Genomic DNA, 20,929 nt, shown 5'->3' with positions numbered 1-20,929 from the left:
AAGTGAGAGCACTGAGCTTAAATAGAAGGGAAGCCAATTTGTCAAGGAGCCACGGCTGGCGCCACACGGGCGGGGCCAATTGGGCGCCATAGCAACCGTGACAGGGTGCTCAGCTCCCCCGAAGCTTCTTTAACTAAAATCAGCCCTCCCTAAACCAAAGGTTTTTTATTATGAAATGTATATGATATTGTGTGTGCTTTTTGACTGCTTTAGTAGGATATTTCTTGTTGTACAGAAATGAGTACTTGAAAAAAAAAAAATGCTCTACACTCTAGATATGTAAATAAGTACAGACAATTCACCCTCCAAAATACTAAAGGTGAGTGTACAAATGCCTACACTTTTGTTATGTGGCTATTTTAGGCAGTTTTAGGGGGTTGGCTTCAATGCGAGTATACATGGTAACTTGTAACAAGATAGTTACTTTTAGAGTACCATATTTTCTGATTTTGTTTGTTTTATTTCCTTTTCTTCCCATTATAATGGGCCCTTGGAAAGATGGTGATAAGGGAAAGGGAAATTGGAAAACAGTGACAAGAACAATCGAATTGATTGCGAAAAATGAAAATATTGTAAGAGTGTCTGCTAGAGAATAAAGTAAATTGTTTGAAAATGCTATGATTCTAGCATTTTTACCAGTACATTGATCTTTCTTATCAACACATATATGTAAGAATTGTTATTTATGTAAAGAATGTTTTAATATTTTGGGTACAAACATATTTTAGTGTGTGGCTAATGTAAAGCAGTTTCAGGGGGTCGCTCAAATGCGTTGTACGCTTATATGAAAGTATATACAATACTTGAAATTGTTTCGCTGGTAGTTTTGTTTTATATTCTATGATCTCTGCTTAAATTTATTTCCGTTCCATACATTTAACAAGTGGATTTTTTTTCCCTGTCATTAGGGTGGAATAGTCAGATCAGACCAGTTAGGAACCACTTGCTTTAAAACACTATTGAATTGTGTAATACTGTAATCATAAACTAATATTGTAAAAAACAAAAGATATAACAAAATAAAGGCTTTTACTTTGCAGATTTTACCTACCGCGGGTTCTTTTTGGAAAGTGCCCCGGGATAAGCGAGGGTTCACTGTAATGCTCAAGCTCTTTCTCTAGCGGTAAACTAAATACAGTGGAACCTCGGTTTTCCAACGCCTCTCAGTTCGGACAAATCGGTGTTCGACCCAAAATTTCGAGGAATTCTTGCTTCGCTGTTCGGTCAAAAAATCGGAGTTCGAACGCTAGGGTGCGATGCTGAGCGGCGTACGGGTGTTTTAGCCCCTAATTATGCCTCTGAAGAAGGTCGGTGCAAGCAGGACAGGTGAAAAAAAAAACAAGTTGTTCGTCCAACTATTGCCTTTAAGAAAGACATAATAGCTAAATATGTAAGGGATGTACGAATTTTCGATCTTGCCAGTGAATACAGCATGGCTAAATCTACTATCAGTACGATAGTTAAGAATAAGGAGGTTGTGAAATCGAGTGATGCGGCTAAGGAAGTTAGCGCTATAAGCAAGCAACTGCCGCAAGTTTTGGAAGAGGTTGAAAAACTTTTGATGATTTTTCTCTCCCCACCGTCCACCACAAAGGTAAGAAATCCTATTCATAATCCTTTTTTAAATTTTTACGATTAGATAGATAGATAGATAGATAGATAGATAGATAGATAGATAGATAGATAGATAGATAGATAGATAGATAGATAGATATCAAAACAAGGTGCGAGCAAAGTTCTTCCGTAAAAATATCACAAAATACTGTAAATGATATGGATTTCATCCTGTTTACCTTTGGCGCCGACTTTACTGAGAGAGAGAGAGAGAGAGAGAGAGAGATAACTTTATTCATCCCCGAAGGGAAATTCACATTTCCAGCAGCATCCCTGAGCTGAGAACAATACAATAATAAAGCAAAAAGAATACAATATACAAATACCCAGTGTGACGTGCAAATGCCCACTGTACCCTATTGGCATTAGCCTGGGTTAGCTCCATGTTTACGTTCATTGTAAACATCCAGGGTGTTGGAACGGATTAAAACGATTTTACATTACTTTTAATGGGAAAAACGATTTTCGGTGATCGACCAAATCGGTTTTCGAACAGGGTTCTGGAACGGATTATGGTCGAGAACCGAGGTTCCACTGTAAATCGTAATCAATTTCCGTGCAATTTTAAATCTTATATTAAGTTTTTGAAACCATAAAAAGGCAATGAAAATTAGGACCAAAAAAATCACCTATTTGGATTGTTAAACGCGGTTTTCCCCATTACAAAAATAGAATTGTCACCTGGAAAGGTCCATGACGTAATTGAAAAAATAAGGATAAATACTATTCGTTAATTACGATGTTTTTCTTAATTAACCAACAAAAAGACATTTTAAAGACATGTTTGATCGATCTACAAACCTCTCGATTTGAAAAAAATATTTCAGAAAACAAATGAGTAATGCTTTAATGCCTCCCGCCTAACACCGTGGCACGCCATCGTTGATATTAATTAACTCTAAAAAAATCATACAGAGTATGACATTATATATATTATATTACATTAAAATCACCATTAACGGGAACATGTTCAAATGGTTCGTTTTCTTAAAAAGGACTTTAAAAATACCCTACCTGATTTAAGCGATATCGCTCACGAGGGTCTGTATGACAACTTCCGGTTATTTTTAAACAAACGTTTTCTGCTTTACTGCACGACTCAAAGCAGAATTTCTCTAAGATCTCTATCAAATGACGTTTTTGAACGCCACATTTTCAAAAGAAACAGACAGAAGACAGAGTAAAAGCACACATTATTAAGAATTGCACTCACTTCGGTCATATTGGGATGGCAGAGCTATGCCCTTGCACAATAGTATTGCCTTTTACACGCTGGTTAACTACTGTTAAAAGAAAATAACTCTGAAATTGTTTAATTGATGTTGAAAATGTCAGGAAAAAATGTTAAAACGTCATATCGTCACGTCATATTGTCAAATATAAAAAAATTGTGAATATGCTTGATGGCTGTGTTTTGCTGCTGTTGGTGTCAGTGGATTTGTTCAGACCGAGGACAATCGACTTTGGCCTGGACGGATCTATTGGCACTAACAAAGATGTTATATAATGAATTGTGAATATGTTTGATTTTCGAGAAGGTTTGTTCAAACCTCACTTTGTGTTTGCTGTTAAAAACGTAATATTGGAATATAATATTGTGAATGTGCTTAATTGCTGTTTAGATTGTCATGATTGTTTTCTGTTTTTAGTGTCAATAAATTTGTTCAAACCAAAAAACACTCAATTTTTGTGTTAGGTGAACAAATGATTCAGTACTTCCGAAGTTTTAACAAAATAATCTACTATAATGTAATCAATGATTTATACTGGAAATTTGTAGTCTCTCGGGGGAACGAATTAGTGAATTAAAAGCGACTATGTATTTTTGCAAACGAGAGAAACGGATTTGCGTAGTGGAATGGCATTTCTATAATTGACCTCTAGAGGCGGCTTTTGCTTGGAAAATGCAAATTCAACACCAGGGGTGTCAAACTCATTTGACCTCGGGGGCAGCAGGGTAGAAAAAAAATCTCACGGGGCCGAACGAGTAGATTACATGGAAAGAGAGAACAAAAGAGAGATAAGTGATAAGAAGAGAAGGAGAAATAAAGAGAGGGAAAAACAAAATAAAGAGAAAGATAGAGAACAAGAGGTAATATTTTTGCAACACCCACTTTTCATTTTTTTCGTTGTAAATATAATATGAAATATTTAGAGACAAATTTCAGTTTCATAGCTTTTAGTTTGAAGCCTGAATCGTGGTAAAATGACAAAAACTTTTCTGGGGGGCCGATACTTTCGCTAGACACTGTATCTTAAAATTTTTTTCTATTATCACCCCCCAAATATTTTTGGACAGCACTGTTTCCAGTGTTTTTCAGGGATGTGTTTCATTATCTTTTTTTTTAATTTATTGTTTGTATTTTATCGTTTATATATCGTCGCGCTATAAATTCAATATTTTTAATAGACATTTTGTTGTGACATACCGGGATTCCGGTTTAATAATAATATAATAATAATAATTTCCTTGTATTGTCATTCTGTGTAACAATGCACACAGAACGAAATGTCGATTGCACCTGACCCGTTGTAGCGAGCCGATGCAGCCGCAGCCAACAGAGGGCGCCGCCGACCACTTTTTAAGTCTTAGGAATGACTCGGCCGGGGCGCGAACCACCAACCTCCCAGTCTCAATGTTGCTTAGAATAAAAATGTTTAAATTAGTTAAAAGTTAACGACATAGTGAAAAAATAAATGTTATTTAATTTAGTAGAATGATAGATTTTTCAAAAATGTATGAATGTATTTTGTGCAGAATATTACATGTTTATTAGTGGTTTACTGAACAAAGGTTTTCCTGCCTTTTTTCTTCTTTTTTTTTTCATTTGATTTTTTTTCTTCTTCTTTGGTTTCTTTTTCCCCAGCACGGCGGCGCAGTGGTTAGCGCTTGTGCGGCACAGTTCATGTCATGGGAACCTGTCGTGGGTTCAAATCCAGCTCCAGACTTCCTGTGAGGAGTTTGTATTTTCTCCCCGTGCTTGCGTGGGTTTCCTCCGGGCACTCCGGTTTCCTCCCACGTTCCAAAAACATGCATTTCAGGTGAATTGGCCGGTCCAAATTGTCCCTAGGTGTGAATGAGCGAATGAGTTGTCTGTCCCTGTGTGCCCTGCGATTGGCTGGCAACCAGTTCAGGGTTTCCCCTGCCCACTGCCCGGAGATGGCTGGGATGGGCTCCAGCCCCCCCGCGACCCTAATGAGGATAAGCAGTACGGCTAATGAGATGAGATGAATTTTTTCTTCTTTTTTTCTTAATTCTTTTATTCTCTTGTTTCTTTTTTCCCTAGCTTCTTATTTTTTTCTTGCTTTGTTTATTTTTCTTCTCTTTTCTCTAATGTTTTACTTTTCTTTCTTTATTTTTTATAGTTTATTCTTTATTCTTACTTTTTCTTTCAATTCTTGATTTTTTCTGCTTTTTTTGTTTCCTTTTTATCTTTTATTCTTTCGTTTCTTTTCCCCCAGCTTTTTATTTTTTTCTTGATTTGTATTATTTTTGTCTTTTTTATTTCATTGTTTCCTTCTATTGTTTGTCTTTCTTTTCTTCGTTTTTTAGATAGTTACATCGAGTGTTCTTTGGGTGGCCAGAGCGTGTCCATGGGCGGGCACTAAACCCCCATTCCCACCCTTTCCGGTTACGCCCCTGCTGACTCCAGGGTAAACTTCAAACTTTAAAGTGAAAAAAAAGAGAAAAGACTGTCAGGATAATGAGGCGAGACTCTTTACAACATAGTGCTGCGAGAATGTCCTCAGTTATAATAATAGTGCAATGTTTATGAACGAAAAATACTACCGTGTCATCGCGCAATGAAAAGAAGTGCAATAACAATCAGCAGCAACGAGTTCTAATTAGTGCGCAAAACAAGACCAAGACACCTCCTGTATTCTTTCCATAAAATGAATTAACAAATCATTTACATAAGAATGTATACTAATGAACACATTCTGTATAGTACCTAAAACAATGACGTCAGCTTATGACGTCACTTGGTAGAGACAATTATATGTGTCACAACAAAGTATTCCAAATGATGGCGTGACGCATTGAATTATTTTCTTTCTGACTTTGTTGGGAACACTTCACAGAAAACGTATATATTATTAAAAAAAAGTTTCTTATCGGAACCGTCCTGCACGTTTAGAGAGAGTGTGAGTATGCTCTCAAGTCAACTCGGTTATTATTCTTCTTTTACTTTTGTTTCGCTTCAAAACTGACCCATAAATTCATTTATGTTTATAAAACTTGATTTATAGGATTTATGGTCAAACTTTTAACCACATGTTTGTGATCAAGGTCTTCATTGACTTGAAAAGCGCTATATAAATGCGGACCATTTTAAATGGTAAATGATTTTCCATTTTACCATTAAAATGATAAAGCTTGGTTTCACGGTAGTGGTCGTTTACCGGAACTTCCGAAAGCATTATAAAATAAAAGCAGATGAATAAACAAATATTGAAAGTATCAAAGTAAAAAATACAATTCTAGTTTTCTCTAACAACATTTTTGAAGCATATAAATACATTTGTGTTACAGTTTAGTGTAAAGGGCTACCAGTTTGATATGTATTTTTCAAAAATAAAAACCTAATTACTGTTGGAAATGTTATTTTTATGTTATTACCGGGTCAACCACTAAAATATTTGACTTTTAATAGGGACTGAATGATTTACATATATAAAGAAAGAAAAGAAAATCATTCATCATGTATTGAAAAACTAAAAAAGGTAGATGATCAGTCGTGTCAAACATACGGCCAGATCAGGCCCATTAACAGATTCAGTCCGACCTGTAAGACAACACTGAGAGAAGCACAATTTTAAACATGTCCAGTTGATTTTGCCAAGCCAGATGCCACTCCCAAAAAAACTGTCTGTGTCTCTTGTACTCTTTTTCTTATCTTCTCTCTCTCTCTCTTTCTCTCTCTCCCTCTCTCTATCTCCCTCTCTCTCTCTTTCTCCCACACTATCTCTATCTCTCTTTCTCTCTTTTTCTCTCTCTTTCTCTCTCATTTACTCTTATTCTCTTCCTTTTTCTCTTTTTTCTCTCTTTTTCTCTCTTTCTCTATCTTACCCTTCATTTCTTTCTTTCTTTCTTTCTTTCTTTCTTTCTTTCTTTCTTTCTTTCTTTCTTTCTTTCTTTCTTTCTTTCTTTCTTTCTTTCTTTCTGTTCCTCTTACTCTTTCTGTCTTTTCTTACCCCATCTTTCTTTGGCTTTATTTCCCTCTCTCACTCCATTTTCCCTCTCTTTCTGCCTTTTGCAATATTTTTGAAACGCCTATTTTTAAATTTTTTCATTCGTTAGCACAATATAAAATGTTGAATACATTTATTTTATTTTCCCGATTGTGTCTTACATTTTATTGGTTCTTGGACAATATTTTGAGTTTCTTTGTATGAGTTTGAAGCCTGAAATATGGCAATATGTCTTTTGCAAGGCACTTTTTTAAAATATGCTCCTCGCGTGTTTGTTCAGCTTCTCAATTTTAGAATAAGACTGAGGAAAAATTGAAAAGTAAGATCTGTTTTATTTGTTTCCCTATTTTTTTTTTTTAATCAAAGAATGAGAGCTCCCCGCTAGAGGTCCTCCACAAGTGCGAAAGCATCTCTTGGTGCAAGGATGAAGCGACTATTCAAGATCCCAAAGAGGAAAACGTCATGGTTTGATAGCACTCCAGTAGTGGGCGCTGGTTGCCGTGTTATCGAAATGGAGATGGAAATGTTCCATGAAGCCGCTTCGCAGTGTGACATGGCAACGCTGAAGCAGCTTGTCAAAAATGTCGACGTCAATCAGGTGGACAAGGACAACAGGTCTGTGGGGACAGTCGGACTGACCACAATGTTCAGTGGGATTCTAATCAGGATGGGGGAAGCAGCAGAAAGAGCTTCTTGCTGGTTAGGGAGCATGCTGGAGGCGCTTAACTGGAAGCCAGGAGGAGATGGGCAGTGATTTGGCCACCACTGCCGGCCTGCTAGTGGGAGGGTGTCATGGTTCAGGGTTCGAAACACCTGATAGTCTTGGTAACCACTTGATGACGTCAGATCCTCTTGGCCAAAGCTGTGTTCACCAAAATTGAATGAAGTCTAGGCATCTACGGATGGATCGACCAACAGGGGATGCACAAAAATTGTTGGGTCAATAGTTACAGTGCGATTTTAAATAAAATGGCCCCCTTCCTGAATTCTGTGTTTTTTTGCATATTTATCACCCTTAAAGGTTTCAGATAATCAAGTCAAGTCACAAGGAGTCTCACATTTTAATATCACACAGAGCGACCCGGCACGGCAGCTGTGTGATTAGCGCGTCCGCGGCAAACTTTTGAGGTCATGGGCCATCTCCTGTGCAAAGTTTGCATGTACTCCCCGTCCCACATGTTCTTCCTGTCCCACATGCCTGTCAGGTTAAGTGGCAGGTCCAAATTGAGTGAGTTGTCTTTCTCTGTCCCTGTCACTTGCTGGCAACCAGTTTGGGGTGTTCCCTGCCCACTGCCTGGAGATAGCTGGGATGGACTCCACCACCCTCACGACCTGACTGAGGATAAGCGGTGCAGGTAATGGATGAATGGACAGAGACTATCACCTCAGTGGTCTTGGGTGCCCGCCCAAAGACTGAGAGGGTGCTGCTTCGCTCCCCGGCCCTTTCATAACTAAAACTTAACACATTGGTACCCTTTGCCCCCCTGCTTAGCGCTCAACATTAGGGGTTGGAATTGTTGGGGGGTTTGGTCACCTAATGACTCCCAATGAAAGGTGTGAAACACATCTCCTCCTCAGCATCAATTTCCCAGAAAGAGTCAAGATTGTGAGTCACCTACTGTCACGGGACGTGGTGGCGTGGAAGGTGACCGGACCAGAACGGAGGCAGGAGGCATGAAGGGAGAACTCAAATGCGTTGACGATCCATAGGTTTTATTTAATAAAATAAAAGTCGCCCAATACTCCGAGGCAAAACAGAACAATACAGAGTTCCTCCGGCACGAACTCAACAGGACAAGGCATAACAGACTAAAACAGGACAAGGCATAACAGACCGGGATTGTGAATAATGAGTAGTAAAGAGTAATGAACCAGCACCCGCCAAACCCAAAATCCAGCCTTAAATAGCAGAACAGAAATCAGCTGATCTGCTTCAGCCTGAGTTCGGGGGCGTGGCATACTGGTCGTCATGGCGACCGTGACACCTACAGGATATGTTGGCAGTACATACAAACACTACATTGAGACAACCCGAGGAAATACAAAACGATTCCATTTATTAAGGCGCAAATTATTTCAAATCTGCCAGATTTCTGTGTTTGTGGATAATGGCTCTGAGAGTAGTTTGTCAGAGCTCTACAGCCTGGGAAATGTCACGACCTGTACAAGCAGGGGACCCAAATGCGTAATGTTTCACACAATGCTTTAGTGAGGGATCAGGGAGGTCAGGGTGAGAGGAAAAAGACTGAAATCTGGTGTTCGATGGGCAGGAGGAGCGGGATGCCCTCGCAAACGAAGCGTGGTCGGAGATCGGAACAAGTCGGGTACCTGGAACGAGCGGGAAGCCAGGGATCGATACAGGAAACAGAATCAGGATACGGGTAGCCGGGACAGGAGAATGGAGCTTGGATTGGGCATCAATACAGAAAACAGAATCAGGACACTGTTAGCCAGGACAGGAGAACGGAGCTTGGATCGGGGATAGATACAGAAAACAGAATTCAGATACTGGTAGCCGGGACAAGAAAATGGAGCTTGGATAGGGAATTGATACAGAAAACAGAATCAGGATACGGGTAGCCGGGACAGGAGAACGGAGTTTGGATCGGGGATCGATACAGAAAACATAATCATGATACGGATAGTCGGGACAGGAGAACGGAGTTTGGATCGGGGATAGATACAAGAAACAGGTCGAGATCAAAATGGGAGCTAGAGTCCAAAGTGCTTGCCTTGCATGCGCTGAGGTTTGCAGACGGCCTGACCCGGAGTGAACGAGAATGAAGTGCTTAAATAGGGAGAGGGTAAAGGGTGAGCGCAGGTGTGGGAAGTTGATAATTCATGACAGTAAATGGCTTTGTGACCCTTACATTTTGACATAGGACAGGACAGTTCTTTTTTTGTGCCTTAAAAAATGCGATCAAATTTTTAAAACGCAATTTTCTATTTGTTTAGTTCGTCCCTGTGTGATATAATCCGGTTTGAAGGTCTGAAACCTCAGTGAGTGATAAATATGCAAAAAAACACAGAATTCAGGAAAGAGACAAACCCCTTTTTACAAGACTGTATATGATGTCACAGTTATTGGCTAGTAAACTCAATCCTCACTTGCTATGATATTCAATGAGTTCAATTTGGTTGTGTGTCCTCGCTACCTCTTTGTACTAAACACGGGTCATCAGGGAGCTCAGCCGTAATCAGTCACAACAGGCTCTTGTGATTGTACGGACTTCTGAGCCTTTTATATCAAATGGAATAGTCCTATTATTAAATTGGTCATGTCTCTTCTTCTCCTTTTCATAAAGTCCGTGAGGCACTGGAGACCTGGGCCATAATCACACATAAAATAATCAGAGTTTCTAAATATAGCATCAAGTCGAATCTAAATTTGACTGATTTCAGTATCAGTCATCCAGAAGCCTGATTGTATCGGTTATTGGTATTGGTTGAAAAGGACAAAGGACTTTTACAATGCATCCCTAATTCTAATTATTTCATGTTTTTATAGAACAGCACTCCATCTCGCTTGTGCCTGCGGAAATGTGGAGGTGGTGATTTTCCTCATCGAGAATAACGCGCAGGTCAATTTATGCGACAACCAAAACAAATCCGCGTTAATTAAGGTAAGCTCGGACACCCGCATACAGTGCCTTGATAAAGTATTGCACCCCTAAAGACTTTTGGACATTTTCCCTATTTCAGGCTTCAAACGTATAGATTAAAAAATATATTTTTTAAGAACCAACAAAATGTGAGACCAAATTGTGAAAAGATCCCAAATGAAAAGTCGTAAAAGTGAAATATTGCCCCCCCAGATTCTGACTAATAGTTGTTTTATGTCACACCTCAGCTTTGTATGCCTGTAGGTCATCCAATGTGATCATTTTTCTCTTGGTTGCTTCTCTGATTAGTTTTCTTCTTATTTATGCCAAAGGTTTAGAGGGACGGCCAGGTCTTGTTAGTTTTGCAGTAGATTTTTATATCATTGCTTGCACGTTGCTCTTGGAGATGTGCAAATGTTGTAAAATCTTCTTGTATCCTTTTCCTGCTTTAAACCTTTCCATAAATTAATCTCAAGCCTTCCTTGTGTGTTCTTTGGTCTTTATAATGATTTCATGTTGCTTCATAATGTCGTCTACTCAGATGCATTTCAACTTAGACTTAATGGCACACAGGTAGTCATTTAGGGGGTAGCCAATACTTTTGCATGGCACTGTATGATCCTCATTGATGTCCTTTCTTTCCCAAACTTTTTGTTGTTGATTTTTTATCAGGCGGTGCAAGAACAGCACGACACATGCGCTAACATCCTGCTGGAAAACAAAGCGGACCCCAACCTGGTGGATGTGGATGGAAACACGGCTTTGCATTTGGCCTCCAGCATCCCGTCCATTTCTACCGTCACCTTGCTGGTGAAGCATGGCGCTGATATCAACGCACAAAACACGGTAATTGCTTTTGAACAGAGCAAACAAATCGCATCGACCAATACAGTTGCACATTTTAAACGATAAAATACCACCCAATTGGAAGAAAATGTAGCCTGATTTAGGTTTATCCTAAGTCAAGTCAATTGATGTTCATATGTATAACCCATAATATCATTGCACCATCCCCTGATCTGACACATACATGCAGGCAAGTAAAAACTCAAAAACTTCAGGTATTTTATATATATATATATATATATATATATATATATATATATATATATACTTGAAAATGTCAAAATCACTTTTCTAAACAGAGTGCAAATCACATTTGCTAGACGATTGCGCTAATTTTAAAAATATTTATATTCACAAAACAATATCACAGAAGAAAAGAAACATACATGAAAAAAAGTATTTTGTTCCTGCCAATGGGGTGAAAGTTAATTTTTAGTAATGTTTCGTCGATATTATGTATTTGTTATTATATATGTCTATATTATGTAGTTGTTCAATTTATGTGTGATTATGTTCCCCGTGTCTCCTTTTTTCGTGTTTTTTTTTTTAGTTACAACCATTTGGTATTCCAACATATACTGTGTGGTCTTGTATTCATTTTTTTAGTGCTAGCATTGCATGGGTTCTCCTACTTTCATCTTTTGTTCATTTAGAACTAGCTAGTGTTTCAAAATTGATGTAACAGGGTTACTGTGTTAGTCGGGTCCTGTGATAAAGTAGTTTTGATGTCTTTCAATTCTGCAGACCCTAGAAAACTTTCTTGTTTTGTTTTAATAGACAAGGGGTCAGCCACCTTCTCCGTGTGGAGTGCCACTTTTAAATGTCCTCGTAAATCAGTGTGCCACACCAAGATTAATGACTTGCACAACAATTTTTTATATCCAACAGAGCTGTAATTTTTCACCAGTCCAAGTATACAACACGGATAGACATTGAAATCGTATAACTGACATATTTATTTAGCACTATTCTTGTTCATCAATAAACTAAAAACTGAATGTGAGCAACATGTGGAAAGGCCTGTAGACATCCATGACGTCAACCTTTTACCATAAGAATCAACCAGAATCAACCATTCTTCATCAATGATGAAATGAAATGAAATGATCTGCATTTATATAGCGCTTTTCAAGTCAATGACTTCCCAAAGCGCTTTACAATGTGCTCCACATTTCCCAATAGCGGCCTTGCAGCCATGTAAGGCGCTAACCTGCTTATTGGGGGTATTAGGGGTTCAATGTCTTACCCAAGGACACTTCAACATGTAACACGGACAAGCCGGGATTCGAACTGCGATCTCTTGATCCCAAGACAAACGCTCTACCTCCTGTGCCATCAACAATGAACTAGAATCAAAAACAAGTGATATGGACAGCTACCATTCTGAGAGTCTGTGTTTGTTGGCCGTACCTGGTGTCGGGTTTAAAAGAGACAGACCCCACGGCTGACCAAGAAATTCAGACAAAGGCAAGAATCAAAGTTTTTGCTACTGCAGTAGGAAAAAGATTCGTCAGCGAGAGCAACGTGGCACGTATGGCTGTCCGGATCTTTCTAATATACTTCCGGGTGCAGTAGCGCATTTATTGTAGTCACGCATGCGCATTACATACAATGGAAAAATACTGAAATGCATGAATCTTTGAGTGAGGCTATATATGTGTGTGTGTGTGTGTGAATGATTACTTGTGTATTGAAATAGAAAAACAGGTTAAACAAGTTAATTTCATAGCAAGTTAATTTGTAACATAGGAGTCTGAGAAATACACAATAACTAAAAGTAGCTCACTTTACATTTCCCCCCTGTCGTGAATTTTGAAGAATATCAATAAAAACAATACCAGAGGTTTCAAGTTAACACATCATTAAGAAACACAACAGGTTGGTAATTTCATGAAGAGGCAAAAACCTTCAAAAAGGAAAAAATTCCCCTCCTCCCACCCCGCCAGGGGTTAAAACAAACAAAATAAAACAAAAAGAAAAGAACCCTGCCTGCATGGTGGTGTCCACATGGCCTAACCCGAGCCTGGGTGACTTGTTGGCAGTCTGTCGGCTGCAATGTAAGCAGGGGCCCGACTGGCCTTACCTGCTCGGATCTTCGTGTGTCAGTGGTATGTGCAGTGAAGGGAGTTTCCCTTGGGGCTGTAGGGACAAGTCCATAAGACAACGCTGTCTAGGTTGATATCATCATCCGAGTCTTGTGGGTCGGGAATCAGTTTGTAATGGTACGTATGGGCAACAAACATTCTTGACACCATCCTTCTGGTGGCGGGCACGATGCAGCAGGAACACACGCCACACAGGAGAAGGAAGATTACCAAAACTCCAGAAAATGGCCACCGGATCTTCATCAGCACCTGAGACCAGCTGCCAGAGTAAAGCCAATCGAGCCATTCCTGTTGTATGTCTTTTTCTTGGGTCATGGTGTTCCTGAGGTTCTTCATGGTGGCAAGGGCATCAATAAGGATACGTGATATGACGCTGGTCTTCCCTTATCTTTTTGTTGAGGGCCTGAGGCCCCCAATAGCTCTGGTGCAGTGCCGCTAGGGATTAAAGTAGTCGTAAATTTTATCTCCTCTAACCACAACCAGATGTCTGCTTCATGTCCTCCAGCTCCTGGAATTTACGACACATCATCTTGAATGTACGTTTGACTTGAAAAACAACTAATTCTCTGCAAGTCTAATGGGGATTCACACTAATGTCCCACTCACTAGGCCCCAGACTTTATCATCCTTGGCGGACTCGACAGCCACCAGATCCCAAGACTCCAAATCAAATAAACAATTTATTTTTCAAAATTGTTAGCTCTAAATTTCAAATTTGGCTTTGTACTAGTTTCAGTCACTGAATTTGTTTAACTATTAACATCATCAGAATCACTCACCCTGACTTGAGTGACATGGTGTTTTCTCGTTTGTGGATTGGCCATTGTCCAGAAATTCTGTGTGTGTGTTTTTCTATTTTCCCTTCTTATTTTTTATCATCTTCACTTGAGTTTGTATGTGCTATCTTGCTGTTGGTCATCCCTCTCGAGGCATATGACCAGGGTAGATATATAGTTAAATCATCAACCAGCCAAATAAAACGCTTTTACTGTTATGATTCACTCTATGTTTAGCTTTTTGTAAAAATCATAACCGATGCATTATCCTCTCAGGCCATAATAAGTTTGTTTAAGATAACAATATTTTACAAAGAAGGCAGGTAATTCACGGTCAAGGTGAATGACTCCGCCAAATTGAAAAACGCCATCCAAAAATGTTTTCAATGTGGGCGATACTCTAACGGTGCATGGTCATTCGAATTGATTATTGTTAAGCTATTTGACAAACATTTGGATAGTTTTATTGTTTTACATTACTGTATAGCATATTCTATCGTTTTTGTAATATTTTTCTATCCGTCCAAAACTTCATAATTTGAATTTCAAAAAAACAATGATATAATAATAATAATAATAATAATTTCCTTTGTATTGTCATTCTTGAGAGCTTATGACAATTTTTCATCAACTGCGGACAAAGCTAGTGTACGATTTTAACCCTTATTATACTGAAGTCTGACTGAATACATTTCACGTGTCTCGTTCTACAGTCAGAAATTACCAGAACTTATTGAGCTCAGCACGCAGTCCTTGAAGTTTGGGAGAAGGGTGTTAACTCATTTTCCTCCCGAGGGAATGGTATCACTCTCCTCTTCTCGAAAAGGTGATAAAGTCTTGTTATCTGTTTAATGGGAGACAAGGCACATTCCGAAACACAGGCCTCTTCTAAAAACTTCCTCCCAACTGTGTTCAAACTCAGTACAAATTTTATGAGTACAAGTGAAATAAAACAGCGTATATAATTTTGCAAGGTAAATTTATCAATCTTCCTCATTACGTATGGATTATTTTATTTACAAGACTCTAATGTAACTTCAAGCAGATGTATTTTTTAATGTCCTTGATTGTGTTCCAGGCCTTGATTGCGTATTCCACAGTACATTCACCGCTTGAATGTTGCTCTTGGCCCATCAAAAGTATTTTTCCAAAATGTGTCTATCTCAAAAATGAAATGACGCCATTGTCTTTTGTCAGTTCCACTGCAACTGGCTGACAATCAGTTCAGGGTATTCCCTGTTAGCTGTGCGAAAAGCAGTTGGGGTGTGCTCCATCACCCCCGTGACCTCGCTGTTGATAAGCGGCGCAGACAATGGATGAATGGATGTCTTGTTAATTTTTCTCAACTGTGTTCCCCGTCACAGCAAATATTTTGTCCATCTTCATTATATTAATTTAATTAATTTTTATCCATTTATTTCCCGTGCAGTTATATTTTTAAATTATCATGATCTGTCTCAAAATCAATTAATCTGTTATTTTTAAATTCCTATGATCCTTATCAGGATCGATCAATCTGTTTCTCATTGTCTTCTAAAAATGCTCCTTCCATGGAAATTGTTTCTTTTTAATTCAACCAAACTATAAGTCAGCATTTGTTACATATTTATTAATCATTTGTCAATCGTAACACGCTCATACTTAAAAAATTAAGTGTGGCTTTTGTTCTTCACCCTCTCTCAAAAGACTTATTAGATAGATAGATAGATAGATAGAGAGATAGATACTTTATTCATCATTATTAGTTGTCCTCCTAGGGAATCTTGTCCTTGGGGATAAACTCATCAAAATTCCAAACCATCACACTGCCTGAACATCAAAAATCTCAAAAATGCCAATTGGAACTCAACGTCAAAACTTTTTAATTGTCATTTCCTCTCTCTATAATCATAATCAACTACCTTTTCTCATTGATTCAATATAAAACAACGCATACTTGTCACTTATGAATTGTCTTGTTGACTCACATTTCATTATTATATTATATTATTATCATAGTCTTTGGTTTGCAATAGTCTTTGCTCTGTGCAGCCCCTCAAGATCCTTTGTGATTAAGGGCTATACAAATAAACATGACCTGGCCTGGCTATAAATACTTGTGTGTCCTTTTTTTTCTCTTTTAAAAAGAAAGCACATTTCATTCAGTTATTGAAACAGATCAGCCACATTGTCAATGATTTTTAGTCTCAATATTTCTTTTCTGTGTTAATATGTCGTTCTTTTCAAACTTATTTCAAAATTTTGATTATTTGAAGCGATTCAGATCACCTGCTCTTTTGTGTGCAATATTCTTTTGAGAGTTATCTGTTATTAAATATAGGCAAAAACTAAGGAAATAACAGATTTCCGAACTAAGCCTCTCCCGCATGTGCCACTGTCAATTAATGGGAGGGAGGTTGAACTGGTCCATTCATCAAACGAACGAGAAAATGGACACTAAAATTATGGACGTTCCCAGTCACCCTGCTCACAGGTACTTTGATTACCTGCCGTCAAGTCGCCTTCTTTGCTTTATTAGGAGCAAGACTACACGTCTTAAAGAGTTTTTACCCTTCCGCTATTCGCATGTTCAACAAGAAATTATTAGATTACTATGTATTAGTATTATTTGCCAACGACGTTCCTCCGACCTATTCTACTCTAATCTTGCTATTTACAAATTCTTTCTTTTCAAACTATTCTGTATAATTACCTTGTATTATACACTACAATATCTGTATTACTCTATTCTTTTACATCTATCATATTATCATTATTGAGAGTTCCGGTGTCAAATGATTTCTTATATATATATATATATATATATATATATATATATATATATATATATATATATATATATATATATATATATATATATATATATATATATATATATATATCATGTTTATGGTTTATACTGGCTGAATACAAACACATTTAACATTAAACATTTTTGTTTTTCACCTATTAATATCCTTAGTCATTGTCATACTCATTTAATATTGTCATTGTTGTTATTTACTTGCCTGTGTTACTATTATCTGTTCATATCCTTCCTCTTCATTCAATTTCCTGGTCTGGCCATCCTCTGTGATTCTGTTAATAACTTGATCATCTTCAAACTCGATATCAACTTACTTACCTCCTATCTTGTCTTTCTCTTTTCTGTACCTCCTTGGTCTGGCCATGGGGGGTCGCCATGTGGAGTCCAAATGAGACAGGAGGGGCCGCATCGCATTGTCATCTGGCTCCGCCTCTGGGACTGCGCCTGCAATGCTTCATCCCCCCCCCCCTTTTTTTTTCTTTTTTTTTTTTGCTCTTTTTCTTTAACTCTCGCTATTTCTCTCTTTTGCATTATCTTTGTTCGTGAATTTGATCCATGTTTTCATAAATTTTAGTCTCCCCAATTTCATTGTAACAAATTTGTTTGCCAAATTTACTACATAAATCCCAGTTCTTACATTCTCCATCAAACTCATCCTCAATTTTATTATTCTAAATTTGACACAATTCAATGTTGAAAAAGTAAAGTTATTTGTCCCAATCTATGGTATTACGGTTATTCTCAATTAGTTTTAAACAAATGATCTTTTTAAATATTTAATTACCTTTCCCCTTTATATTTCTCTTTCTCTCTTTCTTGTATACTCCTTGTCTATCTTTTCCTAAATGTTTACTTTCTTTTCCCCTCTCTTTCTACTTTCTTTCACTTACTCTTATTTTTCTGTATTTGTAACTTCCCTACCTGCTATGCCAACAATCCACTCTCAACATAACATTCCTTCCTTACGCGCCCTCTCGCGGAATTCAACTGTTTGAAACAGAGCACTCCGCCATCCTAAGTAGAATTTAACTAGATTCTTTGAACTAGGAGAGTCTACCCTCCGGCGGAATTTAACTGTTTGAAATGTGTATTTTGGACTAGTGAGTGGACTTTCTTTCTCTCCGTGTAAGTTATTACGTGCTTACATAACGTTTATTTTCCTCGACCCGGACACCCGAGCCCGTTTAAACTACTAGCATAATTTAAAAATTAAAGTACTTCTAATTCTTTTATTCGTACTTTCTTGGGTGAACGGATAATTTATTACCTATAGGATTTTTCCTTTGTTGGGCCACTGCCCTTTGGCGCGCTTCCTCTCACTCACTTCCGCTCCCTATCGTTACTGCTATTTTACTTTAAATGGCTTCTCTTAGTGTTATTCTACTTTTATATCGATAAATGCACTATACCTGGATGCCAAGACCAGAATGTATCGGTGAGAGGTGTAGTTTGGGCAAACGGCCGGGGCCAGAGGAGGAGACCCGTTTCCTTTAACATGGAGGTGCTGCGAGCCGCGGTCGTCCGTCCAGAAAAACCTCCCGGGTTTCGGCACCAATGAAATGTAGGGTTTAAAAGAGACAGACCCTACACAGAGGACTCCGCCGTCCTACGTAGAATTCAACTAGTTTCTTTGAACTAGGGGAGTCTACAGCTGACCAAGGAATTCAGGCAAAGGCAAGAATTAAAGTTTTTGCTAGTGCAGTAAGAAAAAGATTTGTCAGCGAGAGCAACGTGGCACGTTTGGCTCTCCGAATCTTTCTAATCTACTTCCGGGTGCAGTAGCGCATTTATTGTAGTCACGCATGCGCATTACAAACAATAGAAAAATACTGAAATGCGTGAATCTTTGCTATATATTTGTGTGTGTGTGAATGATTACTTGTGTATTGAAATAGAAAAACAGGTTAAACAAGTTGGCAGCACGGCGGCGCAGTGGTTAGCGCTTGTGCGGCACAGTTCATGTCATGGGAACCTGTCGTGGGTTCAAATCCAGCTCCAGACTTCCTGTGCGGAGTTTGTATGTTCTCCCCGTGCTTGCGTGGGTTTCCTCCGGGCACTCCGGTTTCCTCCCACATTCCAAAAACATGCATTTCAGGTGGATTGGCCGGTCTAAATTGTCCCTAGGTGTGACTGAGCGAGCGAGCGAGTGAGTTGTCTGTCCCCGTGTGCCCTGCGATTAGCTGGCAACCAGTTCAGGGTGTCCCCTGCCCACTGCCTGGAGATGGCTGGGATGGGCTCCAGCCCCCCCGCGACCCTAATGAGGATAAGCGGTACGGCTAATGAGAGATGAGATGAGAGGTTAAACAAGTTAATTTCATCAGGTTAAACAAGTTAATTTCATAGCAAGTTAATTTGTAACATAGGAGTCTGAGAAATACACAAAAACTTAAAGTAGCTTACTTTACACCTGGACACAGCACGTTTTAATGTCTCCGCCTTGTCAGACTCATCCTTAAATTCGTCTTCATGTTTCGTCTCGTAATGACGTTTAGCACTTGATGTCCGAGGCACAACGCTCCGAAGCATAATGCACAAACAGCACGGTCATTTTTTTGCAAAAAGCCCCAGTCATCTGTCCACTCTGGCTGAAAAGAACGAGATTTTTTCGCTGGAGGAGCTGTCGTGATTCATTCATTTATCGCGCGCCAGCGTTTTGTTAGCTGGGTTAAAACACGGATCTATCCTCCTCTCCTCGGTGCGGTGCAGACACATGCTCACTAACAAAGCAGAGGAGGAGGGGCACGACCATAAATAACACGCCGCACAACTGGAAATGTCTAATTTTCTGGTAAAAATGCGCATTAAAAAATATATATATATTATTATTTTGCCGTGCACTCGCGTGCCACTGGCTGGATTCCTTTTCTGTAAATACATCATTTTCTAAATATTATTGTGTGACCAGATTTATCGCGTTAGCCTATCCGGTAAGGCGGAATAAGAATATTTTGAATTGGTGACGAATTTTGTACATAGTTACTGATAATTATTCAATTGTGATATTTTCGTTTTTATTGATTTTTAGGAGGGTATGTCGCCGTTGTCAATGGCAGTCCAAGAAGATCACGTAGAAGTGGCAGAGTTTCTGTTGAAGAACGGTGCCAACGTTAACATTATGGACAGATATCAGAGGTTAGTCTCAGTTGTTTATTATTAACAGAAAATGAATAGTTATTGGAATAGTGCAGGGAGTCTGGAACTGTTTTGAGCCAAAGAGCCACCAAAGCAAAAATATTATATAAAGCCACAGTCACTTACTGAGTGACTGTTAAGAGTAGCACTATTTTGTGTATGTTATAACTTGGACAAGTCTGGGTCACCAGTGACTTCCAGGAAAGGCAGGATGACAACCAAAGGAGATTGGTGTCGCTGGAAAGACAGTTGACCTCCAGGAAAGTCTGGCACGGGTGTGTGAGGCTAGCAACCCCACCCACAGCACAGAGGGCACCAACCATTGCTACGGAACGGAACAATAAGCAATACCCCCAGAGTCTCCCGAGAGGGGGGAGGATGAGAGACTCAGGAGGACGCATTCAATGGCAAAGGCTATGGCACGAATAAAGACGACGAGACAGCTTACCCAAACCATACTACCGGGGGATGTGTTAGAAGCAAAGTGCCACTGCGGGAAAATCAGCAAAAACGCAAGACGCCTCAAGATACATCAATCCAGGACTATCGGTGGGAAAGGAGAAAGCAGATGCAGCGCATGGTGGAAACACTCAGTGAGACATACGAGGACACCAGTCAGGAAGCACCCCACAGTACAGGAGACCTCTCCGCATCTGCCGCACCCCTCGACCACAGAGTCCCCTGTTGCACAACCCTGGTTGGGTCTCCCTCCTAATCCAGAGATTAGGAGGGAGACATTTAGCTGGGTACAAGGAGAAGATGGGCAGTGACTGGCCATCACTGCCGACCAGCCAACTTGAGGGCGTTGTGGTTCAGGGTCGAAACGCCCAGTGACAGTTGGACACCACCTGAGAA

At 39.2% G+C, this 20,929-nt stretch overlaps 2 protein-coding genes across 11 annotated transcripts in view; one reads left to right on the top strand and one right to left on the bottom strand.

The window, feature by feature from the left end:
- The window catches only part of LOC148353494 (uncharacterized), a 74,298-nt gene extending 71,496 nt beyond the window's left edge, over window positions 1-2,802 (bottom strand). For 3 of the 5 annotated variants that reach the window (XM_088351262.1, XM_088351263.1, XM_088351265.1), the window contains exon 1: window positions 2,629-2,800. The gene's annotated coding sequence lies outside the window, so the exon portion shown is untranslated. Of the gene's footprint in view, window positions 1-2,628 lie in introns of all 5 variants that reach the window. The other 2 variants (XM_088351266.1, XM_088351264.1) reach the window with 2 other exon arrangements.
- A 2,831-nt stretch (window positions 2,803-5,633) lies between these two features.
- LOC148353493 (uncharacterized) overlaps window positions 5,634-20,929 on the top strand; it is a 59,604-nt gene continuing 44,308 nt past the window's right edge. For 5 of the 6 annotated variants that reach the window (XM_088350988.1, XM_088350989.1, XM_088350986.1 and 2 more), the window contains exons 1-5: window positions 5,634-5,760; window positions 7,174-7,422; window positions 10,316-10,430; window positions 11,082-11,255; window positions 19,968-20,074. In XM_088350988.1, the coding sequence (XP_088207114.1) occupies window positions 7,232-7,422; window positions 10,316-10,430; window positions 11,082-11,255; window positions 19,968-20,074 (587 nt within the window). In that variant the 5' untranslated portion in view covers window positions 5,634-5,760; window positions 7,174-7,231. Of the gene's footprint in view, window positions 5,761-5,784; window positions 5,955-7,173; window positions 7,423-10,315; window positions 10,431-11,081; window positions 11,256-19,967; window positions 20,075-20,929 lie in introns of those variants that run through there. The other variant, XM_088350985.1, reaches the window with a different exon arrangement.

Source organism: Urocampus carinirostris, chromosome 13 (genome assembly GCF_059441175.1).
Source record: "Urocampus carinirostris isolate Australia breed hairy pipefish chromosome 13, RoL_Ucar_1.0, whole genome shotgun sequence".
NCBI lineage: Eukaryota > Metazoa > Chordata > Actinopteri > Syngnathiformes > Syngnathidae > Urocampus > Urocampus carinirostris.
This window is presented reverse-complemented; position numbering and strand designations above follow the sequence as displayed.